We start from the raw sequence: 21291 nt of genomic DNA on the forward strand, positions 1-21291 counted from the left end.
ACAAGAAAAATAACCTAAGCTTACGGACGCCTTTTTTCCTACCGACATCATGAATTAGTGTAGGTAAATCTCAAAAATACTTTAACCTACAACTGACTAATGTAGGTAAAACTCAAACACTTGTACCAACCATTATTTGGTGTAGATAAATTCAATAAAACTAAAAAAAGACTTCTACCTACAACTATGTTGTGTAGGTAAAACTTCAAAAAACTTGTGCCTACGATTGATTAGTGTAGGTAAAACTCAAAAGGATTATTACCTACAAAAGCACAGTATAGGCAAAAAAAACATCGCGAAGGACATTTAAATGATGTGATAATATTAGTATTTGTTTGATTAAAAAAATAGAAAGAGATAAGCTTTTGAAAAAAGAAGATAGAAATAAAATAGTGAGAAAATATATAGATTTCTAAATTATTTAATAAAAAATATTCAAAATATAAAATAAAAGTATTACACTACTGATGAAAGGAAAGAGTATGTCTCTCTCCTCAGATCTTTCTCTCACTCTCCAACAATCGAAATCCAAAACCCTACCAACACCACACTCAATCGAAATTCTTCATTCTCTTCTCATCGATGGGGCAGAAGTCTCTGATCTACACGTTCGTGTCGCGGGGAACAGTGATTCTCGCGGAGTACACCGAATTCAGCGGAAACTTCAACTCCAACGCCTTCCAGTGCCTTCAGAAGCTCCCTGCCACCAACAACAAGTTCACCTACAATTGCGCACACACCTTCAATTACCTCGTCGACAATGGCTACAGTATGTTCCTCGTACTTTCTTTTGCTGTGTTGTGTTTCAATTTTTTGTGATGGTGTTTTGTTAATGCTAGTTAATTGTTGTACTGAATGTGTGCTTATGGATTGTTAGGGTTTTGTTAGTTGGCCAAACTGATTTATGCTATTTCGTATGCATAAGACTTGTGGATAGGCCAAGAAACATGAGAATGGTATTGATATGTGCTACTTTGAAAATATGTTTTACACTCAGTTGGGGGAATGCTATGGTTAATCTGCTTAGGTGTGAATATTTTAGTTAATAGTACGCAACAGAGAATGCGTTGTGGTGGCTTTAATCGCTATAGATATTAAAATGTGTCGGGGAGTGTTTTGGCTTTGCAGATGCCGCGCCTGAATTTGTGAATATTTGTGGCTTTTGTGACTGTGAATTGTGAATCAACGGCAAAAGCCTGTTTTCCTCCTCCAATGTTTTGTGTTGTGTTTTTAGAGGATTGTTTTGTGATTTCCCTATTTTTTTTCATCAGTAGTGTAATGGGTTCGAAACCTAGTTCGATACTCTTTCCTTTTATTTCCAAAGAAGTGGTATAGTTCATAGATTATTAAATTAAATACAGTTTTTTTTTCTGCTTTTGCTTTTCACAATTTGTAATTGTCCGTTTCGCTATATGTTGATGATTCTATCATACAGTATTTGATTTTGATTGCATTTGGACATGCTGTCTATTTGTCTTGTTAACTGTTATAAGCAAGGTTATCATACAGCAATTCAAATCGTGAATTGTCAAGCTTGTTTTTAAAATCATAAATTGTATCAAATCCTTAAATTCATAGGAGGTACATGTGATAATTTTAAACTAGAAAAAGACCAAAGTTGGTAAATTGTAACTGAGTATGTGAACCCTATATTTTAGAAGATGGAAAGTAGAGCAATGGAATAGCCAAATACAATGTATAGAATGAGTGAGTGACCATGCGAAACTTCGTCTTTAGAAGAATGAAAATAGAACATCTGAAAAATCGGATATGGTGTGTTTAGCAGTGCCCCTTTAGCCCCTTTTTTAATCATTCAAGCTTTTCAAACTTTTCAATTTCTTTGATAAGCATGGTAAAAACAATGTAAAAAGAAAATTGAATTGTGCAATTCATATCAATGATATAAATAGTTGGGTAGTCAAATCACATCCGAATTGTGTTATTTGAATTATGAATAGTAAGATTCTAATAATAATTATGGTTCAAAACACAATCTTGAATTGGACATCTTATAAGAGCAGTAATTTTATGGCATACTGTGCTCCTCAAAATTTGTCTCGGTGTCTCCCTAAGATTGTTCCCAAATTGACTAAGGTATAATATGAAGCAAACATTATTTTTCACTTCTAAATTCCTTTTAAGCTATAGATTGCATTACCTTAACCCATCTCAGTATTAGAAGGTTTTGACTGATACACATCCTAAAGTCCAATCAGCTGGGCAAATGGCCCTTCAACACGTTATTCTTTACTTAGGAACTATTCTATCCATTTGATTCATGTTTTTGTGATTAATATTTTTAATTTTCATGTTTTTTCCAGGTTGGGAGTGTGATAAAGAGTCCAGAAATATCTGGTCTTGTCCCTACTCTACTTAAGGAACTTTGTCATCCTAATGAGCATACAAAATATTCCTTTAATATTCTTCTTCAAGTAAGGTTAATGACAATTAACTTGTTGATTTTGTTTAGTTTTATACTTAGTTACTCTTTGTTTTTGCACATACACCTTCATAATGAGGGGTCCCGTATCACTGACACATGGATTCAATGAAGTCTCTTGCTTTCTCTTCTCAACCAATATAATATAATCTGCTTCTAGAAATTAATACTGCACTTTAAACAATTTTGTCAATGCATAAAACAATTGAGATCCCATCCTGGATACCAAACAGGTCATAATATTACTAGGCTAGAAGAGTATGGAAAAATCCTATTTCCTTTTATCTATTGCTTTTCTTTTCAGGCTTTTAATAATGTTTTCAGTTGTGGTATCACTTGCTAAACAATGGGCATTTGAAGAACCTTATGTGGAGACAATAACTAGTGAAAATGTTTTGACATGGCCACATGTGGTGAGTCTGCTAGTGTTTATAGTTGCTTTTTACTTTTTTACTCATTAAGGTAAGATGCTAAATAACATGTTTTCTTTCTCTCGAATTCAACTCAACACAACACAATTAGTTGCTAATCTTGCTCTGATTCCAGGTTGGGAAGTCACTATTGATAAAGTCTTTGGTTAAGCATTACACGAAGCATAATTTGCCCGATGTGAGAGGTCTAATTACCATCATATCAGGTCTGTGATTGTTTTTTCTATACCCATGCTTTTATTTGTTTATCAATGCATGTGTGTATTTCAGAATTTCTTTGGACTTGGTTAACGATGATTGTTGTGTATCACATATGTTAGGGAAGCAAAGGCAGGTGCAGTTTGCAGTTTGTGGAATGTCCAAATGATATCAATGGCATGATAGATGCCGCGAAGTTTGACGATTTAACACTTCTTCTTATCGATGGAAGTTATGGTTTCGAAATGGTGAGTTAGTTTTGAATGATGACATGTTTGCGAATGTGTTTGTTCTCATGTCGAGGTGCTACTGTGTGATTTTCTTGAAGTTTGGTTCAGCATTAGTTTTTATATAATAAGGATGCTATTTTTTGAGATTTTACTTCACTTGCAGGAAACCTTTGAGTTCCTTAACATATTGCAAGTTCATGGGTTCCTGAGGGTCATGGTCAAAAGGCAAATGTGTCATTAGGAGCTCTAGGTGATGAACATGGCACAATTTAATGAGTAGTAATGCTAAGAATGTTGAACAGAATGACAAAATAGAAGCTTTGGATAAATATCAGCCTGGGACTGGTTCTGATGAAGATGAAGATGCACCAAATAGTACTGCTAAGAATGGAGTCCACTTGCAAGAACATATTGATTTTCATGATGGAAGATGGAGGAGAAGAGCAATATTTGAAAATGATTGTGTAGTCAATAAAATTAATGTTTGTTTATTTGGGTAGAAATGGAGTGAAAAAGAAATAGGAAGAAGGTTTTAGAATTTGAGTTAGGAGTAATTGGCGTAAAATTTTTTAGTTTGATAAAAAAGATTTGAGTTTGAATGTTAAATACTGAAAATTAAGTTATAGCACATACCTAATTAAGAACCTTTTTTTTATCCGAGTAGCTGAAATCTTCAATATAATTGGATTGTCCTTTTATAGGCATTATTGGGTGGATATTGGGTAGATATATCCCTTGCAGAGCACAATTAATTGTAATGGAATACTTATAAGTGATTGAGAGGAAAGAGAGAGATTTCATACTTGAGACTCATATTTATATATATATGTAAGTTTGGGTAGAAAAGTAAGCTAAACAATTAATAAAGTTTGATGCGTAAGTAGAGCAGACAACTTTGAAAATTGGGGCAAATATACTTTTCTACTTTCTATATTTCTTTTTTTGTATCTAACTCCGTCCTTGGCCATCTCCGTATTGCAGTTCCTAAGAGGTTCAGGCTTGCAAAGGACACAACATTTGGACAAAGGCACTTGAATAAGTGGAGTCAGTCATCAATTTCCTTATGGATGGTAAGGACATATTTATTAGGAAAAAAAATCTCTTAATTAGCCTTTAGCTAAATTCTGAATTTTGAGATTTTAGTTTGCAAGTGACACGTAAATTAATTTCAAAGTTCCTCATGCTTTTGTACTCTGCTCGAATCAGGTTAGCTTCTTCAACAATTCTCTGGATCTATTAAAGAAAGTTAAATAATAAAAGTTTCCTTTTAATTTGTTCACTGATATATTAAGCGAAAGCCTGGTTATTGATTGTGATGAATAGAGTAGAAGGAGGATAATATAAGTTCTTTTATGAATATTGTTTGAATTTGGAAGTTTTTCCCCCTTGAATTGAAGCACCATGTTACTCCCTAAATTTTTATGTCAAGAAAAAAATTGGCCAAATTAAACCTTGAGCATACTGAAATATAAACTTGATTTGGGGTTTTTATCAAAAAGTTCATGTTCTAAAAGATTCTAAAAGACATGTTAAGATAAGATTCTAAAAGAATGTTCTATAGAGAGATCTATTGTAGAAGATAATCCTAAAGTAACTTATAAAATATTTTAGAATGAGTAAGTAAGTTTGTATTTATAAGGAAAATTTTAAAGAATTATTTGTAGCCATTGGATTAAGTGATAGTTGGCAAAATTCTAACCATTTGTTTAGGAAAAATTATTACTATAAATAAGGATGATATATTAGAGTTTATATAAAGTCAAAATCAAGCCAAAAATCAAAAAGTGATCATTTGTAAAGTAATCTCTTCCTTCAAAACTTTCTAATCTCTTTCATTCCAACATAACGATATTTTGGACTGCCAATCAGTCCTCTTTCATATGATGAAATGAGAATATTCCAATTAAAGAAAATAGTATTAAAAAGAGATAAAGTAAACCTTCATATTGTAGGGACCTCTTAACTCTAAGTCACATGCAAACCCAATTAATAAGACCAAGCATGATACATAAGTATCACTTTTTAAACACTTAATCAAATACTCATAATTTTTTTATTATTATTATATCACATCATAATATCTATAATATATTTTATTCTCGTTTATCTATTACTATGTGTATAATGACTCATTGGATGTTGGATGCCCATCCATACTTTTCCAATAAGACCCTCCTCCGAAAGCACAAACATTCTTCTTCTTCTTCTTCTTCTGTTGGACAACAGAAATGGATAGTCAACCATCCGGTTCTGCTGCAGATGTTGTAGATGTTAATGAGTCTGGAAGTAGCAAGTTAGGTGGATCCGAGCCTGAGGGTGCTGTTCTTTGCTTGCAGGATCGATTAAAGTGGCTCGATCAGCAGGTCATCAGAAAGGTTGTATAATTTCCGTCTGCATGATAATTGAAGTATTCATGGGAAAAAATTTGTTTATACTTTTCTTCTTTCTATTATGATTTCGTTTTTAAATTCTTCCATTCTACTATCATTTCTATTAGCTATGTAGATGTCAAGATTAAATGGGCTTTGTAATCACATTCTTTTGCACTTTCAAGGCTTTCCACTCCTACAGGGACAAGTTTTAGTTACTCTTCTGATGCTAGTGACATTCGTCAAACAAATCCTTAATGGCCATGATGGAGATATGTGTAAGGTGTCTCTCTGGTGACCCAACTGAAAAGCCTTATGTGGAACATATTCTCTGGAATTTGCAGTTTGCAGCCCAAGTTCAGAATTCATGGAGAAGAGACTCAAGTGATCACTGTTACTCACATGCACCATCTTCCAGGGAGACATAATTAATATTTGTATGAAATTTCCAGCAACTAATAGGGCCATCAGTCATCTCCAAGTAGTCAAGACAGACCACCCTATGAGAGGATTGTTGGACCTTGTGGCCTCAATAATCTTAAGAGGGATATGCTTAGAATGCAGAAGAAGCAACAACAATCAATTTAATAATGTTCTATAAACATGCAAGGCAAAATTGATTGCAATAACATAAACAAGATAAGGGAAGAGAGAATGCAAACACAGTTTTATACTGGTTCGGCCACAACCCGTGCCTACGTCCAGTACTCAAGCAACCCACTTGAGATTTCCACTATCTTTGTAAAATCCATTACAAAGTCTGAACCACACAGGGACAACCCATCCCTTGTGTTCAGGAATCCTTTACAACAAGAGACTCACAGTCTCTTAACCAATCTCATTGAATAAGAAGAATGGAAGAAGAATTCTCTCTTCAAGAGAAGAATATTACAATAAAGATCATGTAGGAATCCTTATAGATTTTGCAAGTGTTTGGCCAAGGATTTCTTTTGAGAGAGCATTTGACAATGAAGTTCTTTTGGAATCTCTCTCATTGTCTTTTGAGAGGATAAGACATTTTTGCCAAGCAAAACTCTCTACCTAAAATTCGTGCCCAAGTCACCTATTTATAGGCCTTTGATGACCATTCACAAATCTAATGAAAAGATGTGACTGTTGGCAGATTTTCTAAAAACTTTCCACTGGTAATCGATTACAATGTTTGTGTAATCGATTACACAGTTATAATTTGAAGGGTTATGACTTTTGAATTTGAATTTCCAAAGTTTCGTTGCTGGTAATCGATTACAGACATATGGTAATCGATTACATGTTGAAAATTCAAATTCAAAACCTTTTTCAACAGCTATTTCTCAACCCTGTCTTCTGGTAATCGATTACACTTCCTGGTAATCGATTACCAGAGCCTTGCATGTCTTGAAAGCACATTGTTTTAAGGCAAGACTTGGTCTTTAGTGAATCTTGAAACAAGGCTTTGTTTGTTGAAGCAATCTTGAATTATTCTTGAAGCAAATGCTTATCATTTGAAGCAGCCTTGTTAGATTCTTCTTTGACATCATCAAAATCATGTATACATACATTCACAAGGATGCTGGACAATAAGGTGGAGTTTGGTTCCCCAAATAAGCGGTCTGGCGGATTCTTTAACTCTGCTCTGGTAAGCAGGTTGCAACACTTTTTGTTGTGTGTGTGATTTTAGAGATATATGAAATTTGAGAATTAAACTAAATAGAACTAGCATTGTTACTGTGGGGGGAGCAGGCCGGTGTTCTGAAGCTTAATGTTCTTGTTGCAGTAATATAAAATTTTGAGACCTGAAAGAGAAATTATGGTTATATATAAATTTGTTCATGTATATTTCACCAGTACCTCTGGTACTGCTATGATTCATATTAATAATATATAATTTCTGCCTTCCAAAAAAAATATGGCTATATATAAATATGTAAAATTTTATTCATTTTTAAAGGTATAAATTATGTATGTTCTAGGCTCTCTCTAAGATCTAAACATTTACCTACAGTTGAAGATGATATGTACATATTAAAGACTTTTACCTACAGTTAGGAGATGTAAGTAGAAGTTAATGACTTTTACCTACACACTATACATAGTAGGTAAAACCTATAGTGACAAACAATTAGCCGTCATTATATTTCCCCTCAAAGTTGACGGGAGAAATGTCCGTAGGACAAAGTCTATCATACATTTACCTACAGATTTATTATTTATAGTGACAGTTTTTGTCTGTAGGTATAGGTCATTTTTCTTGTAGTGGTGGTTTGAAAAAAAAAAACTTCTATTTCTATTTTGACTTTTAATTACAAATCATATCAATATAATAATCTTCTTTTTCCCAATGAAGACTTGGTTTATGTTGTTTAGCTACAACAACTTTATTTTTTTTCCTTTTTTCTTTCTCACACCAACAACAAAACCAAACCAAAACTCTGTCTTCTGTTTCTATCTGTCTTTCTTCACTCGAGCATAACAAAACCGGTTTCTTTAAACTAAGCAGAAGGAATAAGTGTCACTAGCAAGTGATTCTGGGAGCACCCACTTCATTCCAGAATGATTTGTGTATGTATGTGTGTGTATGTATATACTTACGCCACAAGGTCTTTTGCCTTATTTTTTAAAAAAAAAAATAAGAAAAGAGAAAACTATGCCACCCCTACAAGTTAGACTATGTTTTTTCTTAAACCTTATGCTAAAACCATAATCTAATTTGAAAAAAAAAAAGAATGGAATCATTTGCCATCCAAATCACACATCGAAAACACTGTCCTTCAATCAATAAATCAAAAGCTTTGTTGATATCCTTGAACTCCACCACACGTGTGACAAAATTGTCCAAATTTAGTTCCTGTTCATGAATTACAGATGAAAGTTGCTAAAAAATAGCATGCCAAAAACTTGGTCTTATGGCATTATTATTTTACGTAATCATCACTATGTTAATAGAAGGGATCAAGAATATATAGACTAAAAAAATTTAAGAGATATTGCACAAAGTACCTAGTCCATGTAGCGTTTAAGGAGAACATATACGTCAAACTTGGGTTTGAGTCCTCCAAATAAGCCCCTCACAAGTCTCTTCCCACTATGGAGGACCTCATTACAACTAAGGCTTAATGTGGATCTTGGTTTGATGTCCACTCGTAAAACTATTGTTTTTCCTGAACCCTGTAGGGAAAGCATTAGTTTTAACAACATCCAGCAATTTTGCATCTGAATTTGACATTTTCATGAAGTTCTAGGAATTTAAAAATTAGTTAGCACAAAATAAAAGTATTACTAGTGCTACTTTAGTGGATTTTTAAGCTTTGTGATAGGTTGATCCTTGAAAATTATACTGCAATTATTCATTTAATCACATTATTTTGTCTGCCTATAAACCAATAGTGCAAGGCATGTTTGGGGGCACTTTGAGAGATACATAAATAGATAAAGGGAGAAGGATAAAGAGATAGAAGGAGAGAGACCTTTCTACAAGAAGCATATGCTTCTTCCATCAATGATGGCATGCCAGCACATTCAAAGCAATAATTTATTTGGACAATTAAAAATGCCTGCCCACCACCATGCTCCCAAAGACCATATACCTTTTTTAAGACTACAAAGGGTTAAAACATGTGGCTAATCCAGATTAATAAAGAGAGAGAGAGATGAAAACTTAAGCAGATATCCAAAGAAATCAAAGAAGCGTTTGCTGCCAAATTCTTTCATTGGATGATATTTGTCTTTATTCCTATTCTTATCTCACTCCTTTGTCATTGATGTGCCATCATTTTCTTCTATTTTCTAAACCCTTTTTGCACCATTTTAATTATTGATTGGTCTTAATTGTCAATTAATTAGGCAGTTTTATTATTTGGGCTCATTTAGCTAATTTGATGTTTTTAATCTAATTTTAGGAATTAATGAAACATTGGGCTTAATCCGGATTTTGGTTGTGGACTTGAAGAGGGCAAATAAAGCAGCGCTTACCTTAATTAATTTCTAATTAGGAAATTTCGCAATTTTATTTTATGTTGTTCAGTGTTTATTTCGTTTTGGGCCAGAGTATTGTAATAGGGCCCAGTGACTTTGAGTGACTCTTTTTAAATAGCTTCCTTGGGATTCGTGGAGGGCATTATGTTATGCTATTTTCATTATTCAGAGCTTTGGTTTTAGGTTTTCACGTTTTTCTGTTCCCTTGTTACAATTTTCGTTCTTAATGCAAATTTCCGTTTTCTGCTTCTAATTTCGAGTTCATTCGTGCTTCTTCTTCTACTTTCATTTACGTTTCTGTTCACTTACATTTCTGTTCATTTACGTTTCTGTTCATTTACGTTCCTGTTCATTTACGTTTCTGTTTCATGTTTCATTTGCGTTTTCTGTTTGAATCCATGGAAGGCTAGATTTTCTGGTGTTGTTTCCTTTTGAGGACGAAGCCCAACTCTCTTTGAGGTTTCGCTTGTAATGTGGTTTCCTGGCAGTTTTCCCTTCACCAGTTATCCCAATTTCGTGAATATTATCAGTGCACGCTTCGTGTTCGATTAATTGCCTCTGAGCCTAACTTGCGTTCATGCTTAATGGACGAAGGGCTAACTGGTGTATGTGGTGCCTAATCACGTATTGAAAACCCTAAGTTGATTTTCGCTTAGTAAATTGAAATAGGGTTGGATTAAGTGGTTGACTGTTAAGGACGAATTTTCCATAACCCAGGATAAGAGAATGGCTTCTGAATCAGAGGAAACAACCCGTTTTTAATATTAGTAGTTTCGTATTCCAGTTTACTTGTTCTGCTCTTTAATTACCAAACAACCAAACCCCCCCCCCCCCCATCGTTACTGTCACTGCAAGTATATTATGAACATTTGGTTTGTCACTGCTCGTTGGGAAACGACCTAGGATCACTTCCTAGTTACTGCATTTTCATGTTTATTTGATTCGGGTACGGCCTCGATCAGTCATTAGCTAACCTATTTTCCAAATATCCTCTATAAGCATTGCCTTCTGGTATGTCCATTATTGCATGGCAATCATGGGAACTGTTGATCTGAAAGCTTCCAACTTTTATGGCCTCATGTTCTAATACTTTGAACAGTTAAACATTTGTTTTAGTCCCTAAAAATATGTAAATGTTCATTTGTAGTCCCTCCTTAAAATGTTTTTTCATGACAAAAATTATGTACACACATATATAAATATCAGTACAAATAGTACTCCCTGCTTGAGACAATTTTGACTCAGTTTCTCTGAGAAAACAAAAAAAAAAAAGCGCCATGCACCCATGGCACTACTAAAAAAATCACTTTTATGGCGCATGATCTACGACGGTTCTTATAGAACCGATTTAAAAGATGGTGCGGTGGCATTTTTGTAATTATTGTAAAAAAATTGCATTTTTTGACGCCGATTCCAAGGCGGTTATTAAAAACCGCCTTAGAATGTTATATGCAATAAAGTTTACGATGGGTTTAGGTAAAGACCGTCGTAATTGGGGAAAAAAAACAGCGTGAGCGAGTGGTAATACGACCATGCGCCTCTCTCTGTCATACCCTTAATTATTTTAATCACTCTCCTAAAACCCTAAAGCCCGCGACAGAGCGGACGCGTCCTGCACCGCGAAGAGGAAGTCGAAGAGGTAGCCACTCCTCGCCTTCTTCCTCTTCCTCGTGTGGATCTCACTCGGCCTTTAGCGCATGTCCTACTCCTACGCACCCCCTCACTCCTCCCACACAACCATAGCATTACCTACTAAGGAAGACGTTGATCTTGTTGTCGCTACCGCCAAAGCTGCCCTCTCCCGCAACAAGGGCGTCGATTGGGCCTCCGCTTCCGGCTCCGTTTGGGCTCGCTACCTCCGCGCCATCGCTGCCAAGGTTCCTCTTTTTTCACTTTTATTCTATTTTCGTTCTTTTCTTTATTTTGATTACTCTCCCTCCCTCACAAATCATCGAGAAAAAGCCTGAACTAGCAAAACTCGAAGCTATTGACTGTGGAAAATCGGTCGATGAAGCCGCCTGGGACATTGTAATCTCTCACATCCCTAAATTGCAAGCAAAAAATCACCGATTAAAGTTGTATCATTGTGTGTTCGATTATTTGTTTCTGTAGGACGATGTTGCCGGTTGCTTTCAGTTCTACGCTGACCTTGCTGAAAAATCGAACGCACAGAAAAAGGCTCATGTGTCTGATGTGCCATCATTTTCTTCTATTTTCTAAACCCTTTTTGCACCATTTTAATTACTTATTGGTCTTAATTGTCAATTAATTAGGCAGTTTTATTATTTGGGCTCATTTAGCTAATTTGATGTTTTTAATCTAATTTCAGGAATTAATGAAACATTGGGCTTAATCCGGATTTTGGTTGTAGACTTGAAGAGGGAAAATAAAGCAGCACTTACCTTAGTTAATTTCTAATTAGGAAATTTCGCAATTTTATTTTATGTTGTTCAGTGTTTATTTTGTTTTGGGCCAGAGTATTGTAATAGGGCCCAGTGACTTTGAGCGACTCTTTTTAAATAGCAGCCTTGGGATTCGTGCAAGGCTATTCTGTTATGCTATTCATTATTCAGAGCTTTTGTTTTAGGGTTTGACGTTTTCTACTTTGATGCTACTGTTCACGTAATGCAATTTTACATTTTCTACTTCTAATTACAATTTCGTTCTTGTTTCTTCTTCTACTTTCATTTTCGTTTCTGTCCCATTTACGTTTCTGTTCATTTACATTTCTGTTCGTTTACGTTTCTGCTTCATGTTTCATTTACGTTTTCTGTTTGAATCTATGGAAGGCTAAATATTCTAGTGTTGTTTCCTTTTGAGGACGAAGCCTAGCTCTCTTTGAGGTTTCGTTTATAATGTGGTTTCCTGGCAGTTTTCCCTTCACCAGTTAACCCAAATTCGTGAACATTAATCAGTGCACGCTTCGTGTTCGATTAATTGCCTCTGAGCCTAACTTGTGTTCATGCTTAATGGATGAAGGGCTAACTAGTGTATGTGGTGCCTAATCACGTATTGACAACCCTAAGTTGATTTTCGCTTAGTAAATTGAAATAGGGTTGGATTAAGTGGTTAACTGTTAGGGACAAATTCTCCATGACCCAGGATAAGAGAATGGCTTCTGAATCAGAGGAAACAACCCGTTTTTAATATTAGTAGTTTCATATTCCAGTTTACTTATTTTGCTCTTTAATCACAAAACAAACAAACCCCCTAATCGTTACTGTTACTGCGCAAGTATATCATGAACATTTGGTTTGTCATTGCTCGTTGGGAAACGACCTAGGATCACTTCCTAGTTACTGCATTTTCATGTTTATTTGATTCGGGTATGGCCTCGATCAAATTTGGCGCCGTTGCCGGGGAGCAGTGTCCAAAGGTTCATAATAGCTAGCGTTGTGTGTTTAATTTTTTACGTGTTCTATGTTTAATTGTTAGTATTGTGTTAGTATGTGTGTTAGTGTTGTTTAGTGTCCTGGTATTTTGTTTAGTATGTGTTCTGTTTCAGTTTTTCTATTAAGCGTTTCCCCTGTTTCAGTTTTGGGTGTTTTGGTGTGAATAGTGTTTTGCGACGGACTTAACGACCATTTTTTTGCTTGCGGCAAACCAGAGTTGTAGTAGAAATCATGTAGCGACGGATTTTAGCGACCACCCATGCTGAATTATTTGTGATTTTTTGTTTTAGTAGCTAGGGTTGTTATTTTTGGCTGAATGTTTTTTGTGGTAACTTCTTTTAATCCATATTTTGTGGGAAAAATAGCTGGAGCCTTTAGTTTGGTCAGATTTGAAAGTTCCAAAAAAGTAGCAAATTTTGTGTTTGTCAAAACTTCAAACGGCCATAACTTTTGCTCCGGTTATCAGAATCGCAATTATTATATATGTATTTGGGGTAGAAAAAGTTTCCTACGCCGTGGCAGCCCGCCGTAGGATGGCTGAGGTCTCCATCATCCAAAAAAAGTGATTCTGTCAAAAGTTTTTTATTTTTCAAGTTTTATTCACTAATTTTTCTTAACCTACCAATTTTAGCTTCTATAGTTAGACTTTGAATTTTTGTCTGAAATTTTTTGTGCTATCTTCTCATCTTTTTATAAGGTTGCTCACAAAATTTCAAGTCATTTGGATATCATTTGAGGGTAGCTGTAGTTCAAACCTACACCTTTATTTACATGACAAGGCAACTAGTTGTGTATGCTGAATGTAGTGTATGACTAGAGGCAATCCATCTGACTTACAACCCTTTGATCCTGAGATAGATAGGACATTTCATAGATTAGTTAGGCATCATTTTATACCTTTTGATCATTCTGAGCATTCCATTACTGGTGAATTTGTGCATTCTGTTATTGGTGATTTTGAACATCCTGATCTTGAACATTATAATTTTGAGCATTCTGATTCTGAACATTCTGATTTTGCACATTCTGAGAACATGGCACAACCTCCACCCCGTGAGAGGACTCTAAGGGAAATGGCTGCACCTGATTTCACCTACGAAAGCTTGTGCATCCAATACCCTGATGAGGATGTCCCATATGTTCTTAAAACTGGACTGATCCATTTGCTTCCAAAGTTTCATGGTCTTGCAGGTGAAGACCTGCACAAACATTTGAAGGAATTTCATATTGTCTGCTCCACCATGAAACCCCCAGATGTCCAAGAGGATCACATATTTCTGAAGGCTTTTCCTCATTCATTAGAGGGAGTGGCAAAGGACTGGCTGTATTACCTTGCTCCAAGGTCCATCACGAGCTGGGATGACCTTAAGAGAGTATTCTTAGAAAAATTTCCCCTACTTCCAGGACCACAGCCATCAGGAAAGATATCTCAGGTATTAGACAACTCAGTGGAGAGAGCCTGTATGAGTACTGGGAGCGATTTAAAAAACTATGTGCCAGTTGCCCCCACCATCAGATTTCGGAGTAGCTTCTTCTTCAATATTTTTATGAAGGACTCAGTAATATGGAGAGAAGTATGATAGATGCTGCCAGTGGTGGAGCCCTTGGAGACATGACTCTTGCTGAAGCCAGAAATTTAATTGAGAAGATGGCTTCCAACTCCCAGCAGTTTAGCGCCAGAAATGATGCTATAGTCATTAGAGGAGTGCATGAGGTAGCTACAAACTCAACTGTATCATCTGAAACTAAGAAGCTTGAAGGCAAACATGATGCATTGGTTAACTTGGTAACCCAGCTGGCCTTGAATAAGAAATTTGTACCTGTCACAAGGGTCTGTGGTTTGTGCTCCTCTGCTGACCACCATACAGACCTTTGCCCTTCTATGCAGCAACCTGGAGCAATTGAGCAGCCTGAAGCTTATGCTGCAAACATTTACAATAGACCTCCTCAACCTCAGCAGCAAAACCAACCTCAGCAGAACAATTATGACCTCTCCAGCAACAGATACAACCCTGGATGGAGGAATCACCCTAATCTCAGATGGTCTAGCCCTCAACAGCAACAACAGCAGCCTGCTCCTTCCTTCCAAAATGCTGCTGGCCCAAGCAGACCATACATTCATCCACTAATCCAACAACAACAACAGCCCCAGAAACAACCAACAATTGAGACCCCTCCACAACCTTCCCTCGAAGAACTTGTGAGGCAAATGACTATGCATAACATGCAGTTTTAGCAAGAGACCAGAGCCTCCATTCAGAGCTTAACCAATCAGATGGGACAATTGGCTACCCAATTGAATCAACAACAGTCCCAAAATTCTGACAAGCTGCCTTCTCAAGCTGTCCAAAATCCCAAAAATGTCAGTGCCATTTCATTGAGGTCAAGAAAGCAGTGTCAAGGACCTCAACCCGTAGCACCTTCCTCATCTGCAAATGAACCTGCCAAACTTTACTCTACTCCAGAAAAAGGTGATGACAAAAATTTGCCTAACAATTTCTGTGCAGGTGAATCTTCCACTGGTAATTCTGATTTGCAGAAGCAGCACATCCCTCCTCTTCCATTCCCTCCAAGAGCAGTTTCCAACAAAAAAATGGAAGAGGCAGAGAAAGAGATCTTGGAAACGTTTAGAAAAGTAGAGGTAAACATACCTCTGTTGGATGCAATAAAGCAAATTCCAAGATATGCTAAATTCTTGAAGGAGCTGTGCACTAATAAGCGGAAGCTTAAAGGAAGTGAACGAATTAGCATGGGCAGAAATGTCTCTGCATTGATTGGTAAATCTGTTCCTCAAATTCCTGAAAAATGCAAAGATCCAGGTACATTCAGCATACCTTGTATTATAGGGAATAGTAAGTTTGACAATGCCATGCTAGATTTAGGAGCTTCTGTTAGTGTTATGCCTCTGTCTATTTTTAATTCTTTATCTCTAGGTCCCTTGCAGTCAACTGATGTGGTAATTCATTTAGCTAATAGAAGTGTTGCCTATCCTGTTGGTTTCATAGAAGATGTCTTAGTTAGAGTTGGTGAACTGATTTTCCCTGTTGATTTTTATATTTTGAATATGGAGGATGGATTTTCTCAAGGATCAGTTCCCATCATTCTAGGCAGACCCTTTATGAAAACTGCTAGAACTAAGATAGATGTATATGCAGGCACACTATCCATGGAGTTTGGTGATATAACTGTTCATTTTAATATTCTGGATGCTATGAAATACCCATCTGAAGATCTTTCTGTATTTCGTGCTGAAATAATTGACCATGTTGTTGATGAATACATGACTGATCTTTATTCTAATCTGCATGCCTCTCACTCTTCATGCATTGAGTCTGAAATTGTACTTGATCATATGTCTGAATTTGATGCTGAGAGTGAATCTGAGAGTGATATTGATTGCATGTCTAGTGGTGGTGTTTTACCTCTCGGGATTGATTTTATAGAGTCAGATAGGACTAACCATGTTTCAGGAAGTACACATACCTCTGACTTTCTTTATGAGCTAAAGGCTGAGAAACCATCTCCTTCTACCACTGTCCAGCCGACCACACCAGAATTGAAGCCTCTGCCATCAAATTTAAAATACGCTTACTTGGATGATAGCAAGAGTTTTCCAGTGATTATATCTGCCTCCCTTGCTGATGAGCAAGAAGAGAAGTTGTTGTCAGTCCTCAAGAGCATAAGAAGGCTATAGGCTGGACCCTGGCGGACATTCCTGGTATTAGCCCATCCACATGTATGCATCGAATAAATTTAGAGGATGGAGCTAAACCAGTAAGACAGCCACAGAGAAGACTCAACCCGGTGATTCTTGATGTAGTGAAGAAGGAGATAACCAAGCTTTTGCAAGCTGGAATCATTTATCCTATCTCCGACAGCCAATGGGTGAGTCCCGTCCAGGTAGTCCCGAAGAAAACTGGCCTCACCGTGATAAAAATGAGAAGGAGGAGCTGATTCCTACTCGGGTGCAGAACAGTTGGAGAGTCTGCATCGACTATAGGAGGCTGAACCAGGTTACCAAAAAGGACCATTTTCCCCTGCCATTCATTGACCAGATGCTTGAACGCCTGGCAGGTAAATCTCACTACTGTTTCCTTGATGGTTTTTCTGGTTATATGCAAATCACTATTGCTCCTGAGGATCAGGAAAAGACCACATTCACCTGCCCCTTCGGCACTTTTGCCTATAGGAGGATGCCTTTCGGCCTGTGCAATGCCCCTGGTACCTTCCAGCGGTGCATGATTAGTATTTTAGTGATTTTTTAGAAAATTGCATAGAGGTGTTTATGGATGATTTCACTGTATATGGATCCTCTTTTGATGGTTGTTTGGATAGTTTGGAAAAGTTTTGAATAGATGCATTGAAACTAACCTTGTTCTAAATTTTGAAAAATGTCATTTTATGGTTGAGCAAGGTATAGTTTTAGGCCACATTATTTCCAATAAGGGCATTGAAGTAGATCCTGCAAAAATTTCTGTTATTTCACAATTGCCTTACCCCTCTTGTGTGCGAGAGGTGCGATCTTTTCTTGGTCATGCAGGATTCTACAGGCGCTTTATAAGGGATTTTAGCAAAGTAGCCCTTCCACTGTCCAACTTGTTGCAAAAGGAGGTGGAGTTTGACTTTAATGACAATGCAAAGAGGCTTTTGATTGCCTCAAAAGAGCGTGACTACCACCCCCATCATCCAGGCACCCGATTGGACAGCCCCTTTTGAGCTTATGTGTGATGCATCAAATTATGCATTGGGGGCTGTCCTTGCTCAGAAAATTGATAAATTGCCCAGGGTGATATATTATGCTTCTAGGACTTTAGATGCTGCCCAAGCAAATTATACTACTACTGAGAAAGAGCTTCTAGCCATAGTTTTTGCTCTTGAAAAATTTCGATCTTATTTGCTTGGTACTCGCATTATTGTTTATACTGACCATGCAGCTCTAAAGTACTTGTTGAAGAAGGCTGATTCTAAGCCTAGGTTGATCCGATGGATGCTCTGGCTCCAAGAGTTTGACTTGGAGATCCGTGATAGGAGCGGAGCACAAAATCTAGTTGCTGATCATTTGAGTCGGATCGAACGTGTCTCTGATGCAGATTCACCTATTCGGGATGATTTCCCGGATGATCATTTGTATATATTGTATAGTATTTCTGACTCTCTTTCTACTCCCTGGTTTGCTAACATTGTCAATTATTTAGTTGCCTCTGTTTTTCCTCCCTTAGCATCTAAGGCCCAAAAAGATAAAATTAAAAGTGATGCTAAGCATTTTATTTGGGATGACCCCTACTTGTGGAAATTGTGCAGTGATCAGGTCATTAGACGATGCATTCCAGATCATGAGACTGACTCAGTCCTGCAGTTCTGTCATTCTTCCGCACCGGGAGGTCATCTGGGTGTTCAAAGGACAGCTCGCAAAGTGCTTGATTGTGGTTTTTATTGGCCCACCATCTTTAAAGATGCGTGGAAGATCTGCAGCACTTGTGAGCAGTGTCAGAGAGCAGGAAATACACTTACATGGCGACAACAAATGCCTCAGCAACCTATGCTATTCTGTGAGGTGTTTGATGTCTGGGGTATAGATTTCATGGGCCTTTTCCTGTCTCTTTTGGTTATGTTTACATTCTCCTTGCAGTTGATTATGTTTCAAAATGGGTGGAAGCCAAGCCCACTAGAACTAATGATGCTAAAGTTGTTGCAGATTTGTCAGGTCTAATCTGTTTTGCAGGTTTGGAGTACCTAAAGCAATTGTTAGTGATCAAGGAACCCATTTTTGCAACAGACAATGCATGCCCTGCTTAAAAAGTACGGGGTGGTACACAGGGTATCCACACCATACCACCCCCAGACCAATGGACAGGCAGAAATTTCTAACAGGGAAATCAAGAGAATTTTAGAGAAGATTGTGCAGCCAAGCAGGAAAGATTGGAGTACCAGGCTTGATGATGCTCTCTGGGCACATCGGACTGCCTACAAAGCACCCATAGGAATGTCTCCTTATCGGGTTGTCTTTGGAAAGGCATGTCATCTTCCAGTGGAAATTGAGCACAAAGCATACTGGGCAGTGAAGACTTGCAACTTCTCTATGGATCAAGCTGGTGAGGAAAGAAAGTTGCAACTGAGTGAGTTAGATGAAATCCGCCTAGAAGCCTACGAGAATGCCAAGTTCTACAAAGAAAAGACCAAGAAGTTCCATGATAGCATGATAGTTAAAAAAGACTTCGTGGTTGGGCAAAAAGTGTTATTGTATAATTCTAGGCTTGGACTCATGAGTGGTAAGTTGAGGTCTAAGTGGATTGGTCCTTTTGTTGTTACTAATGTTTTTCCTTATGGTACAGTTGAGATCAAAAGCGACTCCACAAACAAGAGCTTCAAGGTCAAGGACATCGACTTAAGCCATTCCTCACGAACCCTTCTTTAGTGGACGTAGTGGTGGAAGAGACTTCCTTACTCCACCCTACTCTTCCTCCACCATGACTTAGGGAGTTTTTCTTTTCCTATCTCCTTCTTTGCTTTTATTACACTTGTCCGATTCTCTTTGATGATTTAATTGTTTTTAATCTTTTAATTGTGCTACATTGAGGACAATGTGTTGTTTAAGTATGGGGGGGGGGGGAGTGTTCTTTGGTTTTGCTAGTTTTGTTGGTTTTGTTAATTTGTTAGTTGTGTTAATTTGTTAATGTTGTTAGTTTCGTCGGATTTTCAGTTTAATATTTTGGGTCAATTTGTGTGCACGTACGACTTTGCATGTTTTTCTTTGAATTATAGGATATGTTCAAGAAATGGGTAATTGTTTTGAAAATAAAAGTTCTTGACATTTTGTGACTTGAAATCCTTGATTCTTCTCTACATGTCATGATAGTTTTGAAAGCTCAATTTGAAAGTGATGATTTACCTTTGTGAGAATTTGAGCCATCCATCATCATAATCATTTGGTGTGTTTTGCCCCATTGATTGCTTGCACAATAGCCTTGGCTTGATTCTTGTTGATGCGTCCTAATTCACATGCATATTTGGAAATGATTAGGCAATTTTGTTCTTATAAGCTTCTAGCCAAATGGACTTACCTTGAATTAATTCCTTTGATAGCCCTTTTGAGCCTTGTTTCCCTTTCCTTGTTTTGAAGCTCACTACAAGCCTTAAGTGAAAAACCATGATATCACCATATCCTTAAGGAATTTTGGAGCTTTGGAATTGTTTTGGGAATAAGTGTGGGGGGTTTTGTTTCATTGGAAACTTGTTTTGTTGGCTATGCTTCATGATGTATTTTGGCCATACTTGATGTACATTGTATATTGGTTAAATGTTGACATGCTGAATGAAATGTTTTCTCAAAGGCTAAGATAAAAAAAAATCGAAAAAAAAAAAGAAAAGCAATAAAGTTGAGTGAATAAGATCTTAAATGGCACAAGAATGATGAAACTCTTGGTTCTACTCTTCATGTTTAATTTTATCTTTACTTCTTTTTATTTTTTATTTTTTTCTTAATATGCACTTATTCCCCATTGCTCCTCTATTCCTTTGGGATTTAGCCACTTATTCCATATTTTTCCATACCTTGTCCTTGGCCCCATTACAACCTTAAAAGACCTTTTGATCCTCATGTGCTTGTGTTTATGGGTTGATTGTCAATTTTAGAATCTTGCCAAGTTTATGTGGTGTTTGCTTTCATGGGTGCTTTGAGGGTAAATAGTAGCCTAGACACTTGAGAGATAGAGTGTATATCTTGTGAGGCTTTATCACTTTTCATTCTTGAGCTGATTAACTATTTTGCCATGATTGGGTTGCTTGGATGATTTTCATGAATGTCTTGACTTTTTGGATCTCCTTATGTTAGATGTTACCCATTCCTTTCATTCCTTGATGTTCATTGAGAAATATGTGAATGTTTTTGTTTGTCTCCTTTGATATCCTTGGATTTTGTTCTTTGTTTCATTTTGCCCAGGAGTGCAAAAGGCTAAGTATGGGGGGTTTTGATGTGCCATCATTTTCTTCTATTTTCTAAACCCTTTTTGCACCATTTTAATTACTGATTGGTCTTAATTGTCAATTAATTAGGCAGTTTTATTATTTGGGCTCATTTAGCTAATTTGATGTTTTTAATCTAATTTCAGGAATTAATGAAACATTGGGCTTAATCCGGATTTTGGTTGTGGACTTGAAGAGGGCAAATAAAGCAGCGCTTACCTTAGTTAATTTCTAATTAGGAAATTTCGCAATTTTATTTTATGTTGTTCAGTGTTTATTTCGTTTTGGGCCAGAGTATTGTAATAGGGCCCAGTG

General features: G+C 36.8%; 1 protein-coding gene and 1 non-coding gene across 14 annotated transcripts; one reads left to right on the forward strand and one right to left on the reverse strand.

The window, feature by feature from the left end:
* The first annotated feature begins 403 nt into the window (after positions 1-403).
* LOC102665081 (uncharacterized) lies at positions 404-12270 on the forward strand. 13 transcript variants are annotated; one of them, XR_005891667.1, is made up of 8 exons: positions 445-769; positions 2322-2432; positions 2745-2853; positions 2987-3077; positions 3192-3317; positions 4281-4369; positions 5636-5674; positions 9547-9790. XR_005891667.1 is itself a non-coding variant. In XM_041015821.1 (8 exons), the coding sequence occupies exons 1-5, from the start codon at positions 761-763 to the stop codon at positions 3236-3238; spliced, it is 372 nt and encodes a 123-aa protein (XP_040871755.1). In that variant the 5' UTR covers positions 449-760; the 3' UTR covers positions 3239-3317; positions 4281-4369; positions 5636-5674; positions 9547-9570. The 13 variants fall into 13 exon arrangements, 6 of the variants coding, with proteins under 6 accessions (XP_040871755.1, XP_006579854.1, XP_006579852.1 ...); XM_041015821.1 differs by having other exon boundaries at positions 449-769; positions 2322-2437; positions 9547-9570; XR_005891669.1 differs by lacking the exon at positions 9547-9790 and adding an exon at positions 11952-12270 and having other exon boundaries at positions 404-769; positions 4281-5674.
* A 2155-nt stretch (positions 12271-14425) lies between these two features.
* LOC113001789 (small nucleolar RNA R71) lies at positions 14426-14532 on the reverse strand. Its single transcript, XR_003267275.1, has one exon. It is a non-coding gene; the product is annotated as a small nucleolar RNA R71 (small nucleolar RNA).
* Positions 14533-21291: the final 6759 nt, after the last annotated feature.

The sequence above is a fragment of the Glycine max genome, chromosome 5 (assembly GCF_000004515.6).
Source record: "Glycine max cultivar Williams 82 chromosome 5, Glycine_max_v4.0, whole genome shotgun sequence".
Lineage (NCBI taxonomy): Eukaryota > Viridiplantae > Streptophyta > Magnoliopsida > Fabales > Fabaceae > Glycine > Glycine max.